Genomic DNA, 9,994 nt, shown 5'->3' on the forward strand with positions numbered 1-9,994 from the left:
ATGTACGGCGATAGACTGACGCCGGCGGCCGCATCGGTGGCGGCGGTGCTCCGCGACGACGACCTCCTCCGCGAGATCTTCCTCCACCTCGGCTTCCCCAACTACCTCATCCGCGCCGCCCTCGTCTCCAAGTGGTGGTTCTTCCAAATCTCCGACCCGGCCTTCCTCAGCCGCTTTCGCGACCGCCACCCACCCCGCCTCCTCGGCATCTGCGTCGGTTCTCCAAGCCTGTATCAGTTCGTGCCTCTCCCTCAGCCCCCGGAGCTCACCGCCGTCTCACGACGCGCGGCCGCCTCCTGCAACGACGCCTTCGCCGCCGTGAGAGGTCAGTGTATCAAGCACTGCCGGAACGGCCGCTTCATCACCGGGTTCTTCCATGGCGACAGATTCAGGTACTCTCTCCTGTCGCCGCTGCTCGCGGAGGAGCCTGTAACCGTCCTCCCGCCGACCCCAGTGTCCCGCCGTGACTGGAAGGTTCGCCCTCAGAAAGCATTCACTGAGATTTTCCTACCCGAGGATGGGGGCAGCGATGGCATCACCTTGGTGAATCTCTGGAGTGTTGGGGGAAAAGTCTCTGCGGAATTGTACGTCATGCGATCCGGCGGATGGGGTGTCCCTGCCACCGCGGCGACAGAGCTAGAACTCCCGGACGAGCACGGTGCAACCTTCCTCAAAGCAATGCTGCCACCAGTCCACGCCAAGGTCTTCTTGGTGACCACTTTTGGGTATACACTGGTTCTTGATTTGGCCACTGCAAGCTTCTTCACCCTTGAGCTCCCTGTTGGAGTGGGGCACAATTACAATATCTCATGTGCAGATGGTTCCGGGCTCTATCTTGTCAATGTGGATGGGTTTCAGCTCAGTGTGTGGCTCTATCAGATGACAGGCGGCGACAATCATGCAGGCGGCTGGCTGCTGGTGGACACATTTTGCATCCTGGATGCATGCAGACGTGTTGCGGCTGACAGTTGGGTGCCAAAAAATGGCGATTTCTTTGGTGTTCTTGCAGTCGGGGAGAACGCTGAGTTTGTATTCTTGGATCATGTGGCAAGTGGTGTTCTCTTTTATATTCATCTGAGGAGCAGGCTGGCTGAGAAGGTCTATCAGAGGAGGACAAGTGGAGCAGCTCTTGCTTATTCGGTGCTTGACCACATACGTTGCTCTCCCTTTATGATGAGCTGGCCGCCTATCTTCCCGGCTCTGGGCGGAGGACCTGATCAACAGGAATGAATCACATTGTGTTTGATCCTTGTTATATCTTCACTGGGTATGACTTCTATGACAGAACGCTATCTATGTTTGGATCATGAGGTGGTGGAAATTGATGAGGAAGCTAAACTATTTGGTAGGATTCGATTGCATGCCATCTGACTTACTAATGTAAGCCACTTTACCGTGTTGAATTCCTCTTTTTAGTTTGAACCATGTTAATATGCATAGTATCTGTCAGTAGTATCCAAACAGTAGGCATAGCTATATCCGCTGTTTGTCTCTCTGCATGTAATTGCTACCAAGTTGGTTGACAAATAATAAGCTTAGCAATGCAAATATGTGTAGTCTGGTGTCACTGTCGTACAACACATATGTGCTGCAGTCATGTAACGTGGATATTAAGAACCTCCATTCATTTCATTAAAAATATTGAAAGTTTCCAGAAGTGTATAGTAAGAGAACCAGGAGAATTGCACTGAATTTTGTAAAAATTGACTTCAGTATCTAAAGGTATAATAGATGCCCCCCATAGGGGGTCTCACAGCGGTTAAAGAATGTGGGCTTTCCGATCTTTACAGTGGCAGGATCTTGGCCATCCGTTTGTGGCAGCAGCCCAGCTGCTGGTTGGCTGCCTCCCACGCGCGCGTTTATTACCGTCTGTCCCTGGCGCTAGATAAAGCCATGCATTGGTTGTGGTCTACCCGCATCTGGGTGTGTCTGGGGCCCACGTTCTGTCGGGTCCGCGCATCAGTCGGTGCGGCTCGTTTTTGGGTTGGGCTCGCCTCGCGCCGCCAACGAAAAGATCTTCTCCGCGCGGGGTAGATTGGTCAAAGCACCACCACCGTCCGCCCTACTCCTCCAATCCCCTCCCCGTCTGTCTTCTCCCCATACGTCTCCTGCTCAACCGCCGCCACAGCCGCGCGGTCGCGCCGCCTCCCACTCCCTCCCCTCGATCTCATTCTCTCCTTGCTCCACCGTGGAAGCGGTGCCGCTGGCGAAACATGGTGTGAGCGCGCGGGGAGGCGCCGCCCGAATATCTGGCACGGTCCTCCTCCTCTGCACCGGCGCCGTCGCCGCCCTCGTCTCCTTCCGTGCTCTTCTCCGCCTCGCTCTTGCTCTCCTCTCTGCACGCTGCGCTTCCACTCCCGAGCACCAACACAACGATGTGCTACAGCCAGTGAAGGTTGAGAGGAGGAGGAGGAGCAGAGAAGTAGAAGTGGCGGTCGTCGTATGCGCTGCCGTAACCAGCCATGGCACCTCCGCTACCGTCCTCAGCGGCAAGCACAAATCCACCTGCAGGTTCGTCCCTCCCTCCCCCCCTCTCTAATCCCCACAGAACCTTATCTTTTTTCATGTTTCTATCTCTCTAATCCACACATATCCTCATTTTTGTTTGTGCCTACAAGGTGCTTGACAAAAAACCTGTAAGTAGGTTCGTCCCTCCCTTCCCCCACTCTCTAATCCCCATAGATCCATACCTTTTTTTTGCATGTTTCTATCTCTCCAGTCCTCACATATTCTCACTTTTGTTTGTACAGGTTTCAGTTTATCTATACCTACAAGGTGCTTGACAAAAAACCTGTAAGACTGATTTTGCTCTGTTGTTTAGAATTTTATTTTTTCTGAAATTTGGCCCAAGTCTGTAGTAAATCAAGTTGTTGGTACTTTGTTTTGTTTTGTTTTATCATTGAATCTAATTTTGGATTTGTGGAACAACTTCACGAGCAGAGAAGGAGTAGTGGCTGTCGTTGTATGTGCCGCTACTGAAGGTTGGTACTGTCTAATTTCGGATTTGTCTCTTAGTACTGTCTAGACAATCATTTTTTGGATTATGTTCTTATTTTGCAGGGAATAGCTAAATTATTTTTGCTGGCTTTTCCCCAATGTCATGAGCCAAGGTTCCGGGGCTAGGTCTCAACTACTTGTCCTGAAGTTAAGTCAGACCTACATCATTTAGATCTTGCAATATTTCTGTTCCACTTTTTATTAACAACAGCCTGAACAGTACTCACGCTCCTTATATTTGCTTGTACATGTAAAATACATTTGTGCTTTTCTATATGATGTACATCCAAAAAAATCCTTGGGCAGATTTAAATCCCTGACATCAAATGGCTACATATGATTCTTTGTATTGCTGTGACTGATCGATTTAAGAAAAATCCAGATAGGAAATGCATACGGTGAGCTTCAATTTTCACAAAATGCTTCTATCTGATTGTGTGTACATGAAAAAGTATAAAAAGTGTCTTTGATTATGCTGCATGTGAGCATTATTAGATGCTAATTATGTCCACCTTTCCAATGCAAGCCTTAAAAACCATGTAAAGAACGATTCTTTGTTGTGTTGAAAATAGTACCAATGCTAATTTGGTCCTTCTAGCTTGTCAGTAGGGCCTTAATAATGGTTGTGTTTCCTTACCAAGATAAAACATCTGACACTTTTTGATAATTTATCGCATTATATTGCTTAGAATACAACTGAAATTAGCGTGGTGTGTTTCCTCTTACTGGATATTATTTATCTTCAGCTATACTGTACTAAGGCTTAAAGAGAGAGAGAATATATTGATTCATAGAGATAGGCACATCTCCTTCACAGACTTCGATTTGTCTTGCCTGACATTTGCTCACAGTGGGTAAAAAGACACAAATATCATCTTACAGAAGTTAACTCAATCTTGAAACCTCTTTATGAGCTTGGTAAATTAATTACCTTCATAGGTTATGTGAGGTGAAGTAATTAAATTTTCCTTTTTTTGGTAGGTCTTTCTTCCAGTAGAGCTAATAAGAAAAGTAGGAGGAAAAGCAAGAGTTGGCCTTGTTTTTTGCTGAAATGCAAGCATCCAAATCATTTGTTCGTACGGAGGAGTATACTGCTATATCTCTTGGTTTTTCTTCATTTAGCAACGTTTTTTTTGCCATGTTTTCATTTCCCCCAGTTTCCCATAGTGTAGATAATTTAACTCATATACTGATCATTGTTGATGGGTGGGTGCTCGGTAAATAGACACATAAGGTGATGCTAATTTAGTCATTTCGTGATTTTAGGTATTCTTCTCTGTTTCCATTGACCCTGAGCTTTACCTCTTCCTTTCTCTTGCTTATCGAAAAATACAATGTATGCTTTCCTTTTTATTTCGTGATTTTAGGTATTCTTCTGCTGCTTCGAGATGAGAAGAGATTACACAGCTCCGAGCAGTCCAATACTCCTTTTTATTTTCCTTCATGTCAAGGAGATCCTCATTGCCATGTATTTCCATACGTGCATTACGAAGTGAGTGCTCCTTTTAGTTTCTGTCATTTCCTTTCATCTCCACTAAATTGGTTTTACTTGTATACCTGGTCTCCTTATTGTTATCAATAAACAAAGGGACAGATAAATGAAAAAAAATGCTTATAAAAGTGCAGCTTCTGCTTTTTCTACTACACATCGCCTTTCTAACATCTCATAGGTTCTGCTTATAGTTTTCTCGGTCATTCTTGGTCATATAATACATACACATTCGCTAGAACAATAAGTGCACGATGCATACTATTAATAGTATGTATGTGTGCCTTATAGTCTGTAAAAGGACGGCGAGACAGACCAAAGTGCAGCTTACATTCAGGCTGCACCGTTTCTAGATTTCTAGACTCAACATTATCACTATTAAACTGGAGTAGTTTTCAGATGCTTACAGGTATATCGTTATATGCCACAAATAATTTAGTTTATGATCAAGTTTTATGGATATTTTACAGATATATCATTAACTATAACAGCTAGATTACATTGCACCGGATGATGAGTGACTAATCCACATGAATTCAATAAAAAGGGGGTAATACATAGTTCTTGCAAGTCATTAATTCACTGATATTTCTATTGGCTTTCACATACAAGATGGAGTATTTCCCACTTTATTATCTTAGATAATGGTTTCTGTTTCGCATAATGGTGTTTTGCTGCTGTAAAAAAAAGGGGGTGGGGGTAAAGGGTAGTCATGTATTGTAATACAGCAATGCAACACTAGAGGCTTAATTCTCCCTTTGCACTTTAGTTTAAAGCATTTTGACAGGCAACCAGGAGACCAGCTATTACTTCAAGTTCAAAACATGTGCATAAATACTACAGAAAACATATGAACACACTACTCGTTTTGCCACTGGTTCTTCGGGAACTAAGCCGCATGTTTCTTCGGGAACTTCAAATTGTCGTTCTTTGGGACTGTGGATGATATCATGTTGTCCCTTTTTGTTTATTCTCTTCCTTTACTCCATAACTTCCGGAAGTAGAAAAGCCACCTGCAGCTTCCATTTGGGTTTCTTTGTTCAGGGAAAGGAATGCTTCATTTATTTTGGATAACACATTTTAGAATGTCACCCCCTTCCTGATTGATTTTTCAGGTGAAGATGCTCTTTCTTTAGCCAATCTCAAGTTTAAATGGTCTGTTACTTTGGTTGTTGTCTTTTCTTCACAAAGCCTATGGTTTCCTCTTTTAGAATGTTATTATCTTTAATGCAGATACATTTCTATTCGTATTTGGATAGGTGGTTCGTGCTGCAGCTTACATGTCATTGGGCTTGCAATGCTCATTAGCTTCGAATTATTTTGCTTCAGGTATAACCGGATTGTGATGAGTTTGTTTTCGCCAATGTTTGATGGTACTTTGGCATATATATTTGGAACACCTGCTTGATAGTTAGTATTTCCTACCAGTGAATAAGAGCAGAAACCACTCTTATTTATGACAAAATTAATTTTAACCTGTAGTGTCCTGCTTAGTTTGCAAAACAACAAATTTTCTTCTGGTTCAAAAGCATAATTCATCATCTCTATTTTTCCACATCACGGCCTATACCGTAAGAACACATATAACCGGGATACACAATTTGTTTATATTTAATGTCTCCCTTAAGTTGCTTGCTTTTTGAGTAGCGATTTTATTGTCCAGTAAAGCAAATTATGACTTTAGCTAGGCATTCCCATGCCCCATTTCTTTGTTTTCACTTGCCATGATTGAGAAGAAAAAATTGAAGATATAGTTGGATCTATGCAGGAGATTTATGCTGCTTGCATTTTAATATCAAGAGATTGTTTGATGTCCTTCTTCATGAATGTTAGTTGAGTTGAATCATGCTCCTTCTCTGCTCCTTTGTTAATTCGATATTCACTTGTTCATTTTTTGTCAAGCTGATTCAACAGGTTGAAGCCTCATACAGGTTGAGATGGCTCCAAGATTTCCTTCATGGTACTTTGGTTAGTCATATACAACCTCATATATGTGTGTTTATATGTCCCAAATATCTCAATCTTCCTATTTTTTTTACTTAAACAATATAGTTGGTTTCTGGTTACTTATACTACAAATACACTTGTTGTAAAATATTACCACCAGACAAATATCTGAGCCGTATTGTTTCATGGAAGCACCAGCTACATAAGTTTTCCCCAATTTATTGTAGTGTATACTTGTTTCTCTGCCAGCATATTGCATAGCACGGATGAAGTTCTGTTTGTATCTTGCTCCACAACTCAAATGTATCGACCCTGTTGTCTGAATTGTTGTCATTTCAGATTTTCAGGTGCAACTATGTCTGATTCCATGCAGCGAACAATGATTGCACCCTCCGGAAGATGTACATTATTAGACGGAGCACTAAATCAACTATCAACCACAAGTTGGTCATATTGTTTCCAAAGTTTTTGAGTAATTCAAGTTTACCCACATTAAACATGTTGTATCAAAAGGGAGAGTAGCATGTGTGGTTCTATGATAATTTGGATAGCTCGAAAGAACTAAAGGTTCGTCTTGTGCTAGACTAGCAAGAATGGTCACTTTGAAAATTTGAAAAGGCATAGCAAAAAAATGTTCAGTATAGGGCTTTCTATCAATTTGTAAATTTCATGTCTACATACATAAGCAGGCGTCGTTTGAGCAGAGACTGGATACATACCAATAACGTTGTACCTGTCGGAAGAAAGTAAAGTCAGTCTATAGGTCTCTTCTTTCAATCTTTTTTCTAGAATGACATTTTAGCACCTAGCGATCTTTAGAGTGAACAGTATATTCCGGAGCATTTCCTGAGGTGGTATTATTTTAACCTTTCATGGGCTGCTCCTTCCATCTCTAGGAGAAATAGTTTCTCTGAAACAAGACCTGTATAGGTTTTACTAAATTTCAGTATTCCGATATGAGAAACTATTTGACATTGAAAAGGAACTAATCTTCTGACAAGAACAATTATCTCTGCCCTGAACATAACCTGTGTCCCATTTGTCACCAAGGATGGCACCAAGTAGACCATCAAGTGTTTTGGTCTGCGCTACTGCCTACTTATTAAAAATGCTCTCGCTATTGCACATTTACATGTTCTTATTTGTATTGAATTCCTAACAACTGAACTGTATAGTCCTATAAATAATTTTATTCTTCATGTCGACTTGTCCGTGCAATTTACCTCAAGGTGACTTTGTGTGTGGGTGGCTGAAACAAGGTGTTGCTAATTTCGCGCGCTATTATTTATTTGCATCAGATTCTAATCTTTATCTCTAAAGAGAATTTCATCTCGTTTCTTGTGTATGCAGGTTGATTTAAACAAGGTATAATGGTTGGTCAAGTCCGTAGATGTATTCTTCCTGCTCAAAGAATTCCATTTGTGTCATCTGTAATGGGTGCCAAAAGAATTAAAGGTGAGTTCTTACTGGATGATGAACCTTTCCATTTTAACCTTATCTTTCGCTGCCTCATTAGATGCCGCGTTTTAGCCTGGAGTAAAAAAAATAACTTGTGGATTCCTTTTTGTTGTTGATACTACTGCTAATTCTACTGCTAAAGATGCTTAGTTATCCACCCAAGAAAGACGATTAATAAAAACCAGTCGGTGATTCACAATGAAGTTACCATAAAACTAATTGACATATCTTTATAATGTATTGGTTCCACCAGATATGCTTGGGCTACTATATGTGTTGGTGTTTTTCTGGATGTTATGATACTCTGTGGGATGTCGTCGAACAGTTATGATCATGTTTGAAGGGCGGGGACACCTGGAACATGTGTGGACAAGTTGTCTCCGAGTAACCAATTATGTTGCTATTTTAATAATTTATTTAGCTTTACCACAAGTTAAAACCAGTTTTCGGCATCAGAATGTAGTCATCAATGCATAGAGGAACAAGTTTTATGCTTTTTTATATGAATTTTGATTCCAAAACTTAATTAGGAAATGAATGTGACTACTTTTTTCTTAAGACCAATAGTGCTATATTTGTACCTGTTAAAAACTTCATTGATATCTTGCATGAAGGTGAAGCGTATGAGATTAGTGAATTCCTACGGGTGCTACCAAGGTCAAATTCTTAGACCGGTTGCAGCAGGTTTTACTATAATTATTGGTGCATCAATGGTAATTGAACGTTAATATGGCAATCTCGATGATTTCCCTCTTTGGGTGAAATATATTGTCTCAATGTGCCAGCTGTGACTTCTGAACGACATTGTGTATGCTCACCAATCTTTCTGCTTACTTCTGTCATAAATTATCTGGTTATTCTCTTGGACCAAAGACAAATAATTCTCTTTCTCTTATGTCCAGATGTGGTTAGCAATATTTCAGCAATCTCTGCTGTTGCTCTTTTCATGGTCCCATGAAAAGGATTCAGTGCTTAGCAAGGAAGTATGTATTCCTCTATGACCCAAAGAAAGTCGCTGATGTTTCTCGCTTGCTTCCTTTCTATGTCCATATGTTCATTATATTTATGGTCTAAATATTGCATTGACCGCAACCAGCTGCTAAAATTTGATCCCTGAGGTGATAGTGCTTTAATGGAAACACGTTGAGATTCTTTGGGAAAACCGAGTGAGCTGTAGTTATCTTTGTTAGCTCCACTATCTGAGATTATTCTGCTAGCCGCTCTTTATTTCGTTAGACATGCCAGCCTGATATCATTTCTATGTTTCCTATTAACCTATATTTCCAGGGTAAATGGGTCTTTTATCTTATTTCAGTGTGGTCAACGAATCTGAACTCATCAATCATTGGTTATCAATATTGCGCCACGGCATCAAGCAGGTGACTATCCAAGGAATCTCTTGCTGGATTGATCAACTTTAATCTCTTGCATGTGAGTGTCTGGAAAAACGGCTAGAGAAAATGAGGATGAGATCCTATTACCAAGGTTGTATCTATAAAATTGTTGTACGCTCATGTAGTCTAAGGTTGTTAATAGCCTCTTTAGTGCAGCCATTGTGTTGCTTTTGACACGTGATGTGTTAATATGTTTGTAATTTCGTCTGGTTCCAACAATTATGTTATGATCTTCTCTTTGTTTTCTCAGCTTATTATATATGTTATACAATACTTTCATCCATGCGAAAAGACAAGCACCAGTTCTTAGCATTTCTTTGATTTTCCTCACATTTAAATGGTGTTAACTCATCTTTTCATTTGGCATCGGTGCTAACTTTTGGTGTTGCAAGTACAAACGTTTCCTGTGTGCTAACCTCAACAGAGCATGCTGCGACAATGCCCATAGGCAGCTTACTATGTGGCTTTTGATTCCTTTCTTACATTTGTTGCTCTTAATAGAACCATAGTGGTAGTTAATGTATTATATTCTTCTATTTCTGTGATGCATTTGCTACTCAGTTCGTGATTTTGTGTGTTATCCTAAATTCATCCTCACTTCTGCAAATCCTAAAAAGAGAATTACCATTGAAACTAAAACCTAATTTCACCTTATTTTTATTGTTGTTATACAAAACAGAATTTGGCATGCATTTTATGGGATCGGCGC

At 41.2% G+C, this 9,994-nt stretch overlaps 1 protein-coding gene across 1 annotated transcript; it reads left to right on the forward strand.

Moving 5' to 3' along the window:
* Nucleotides 1–1,567, forward strand: LOC124666407. Its single transcript, XM_047203743.1, has one exon. It carries the CDS (start codon nt 1–3, stop codon nt 1,228–1,230), a length of 1,230 nt encoding a protein of 409 aa, XP_047059699.1. The 3' UTR covers nt 1,231–1,567.
* The last annotated feature ends 8,427 nt before the right edge of the window (nt 1,568–9,994 follow it).

The sequence above is a fragment of the Lolium rigidum genome, chromosome 6, assembly GCF_022539505.1.
Source record: "Lolium rigidum isolate FL_2022 chromosome 6, APGP_CSIRO_Lrig_0.1, whole genome shotgun sequence".
Classification (NCBI taxonomy): Eukaryota; Viridiplantae; Streptophyta; class Magnoliopsida; order Poales; family Poaceae; genus Lolium; species Lolium rigidum.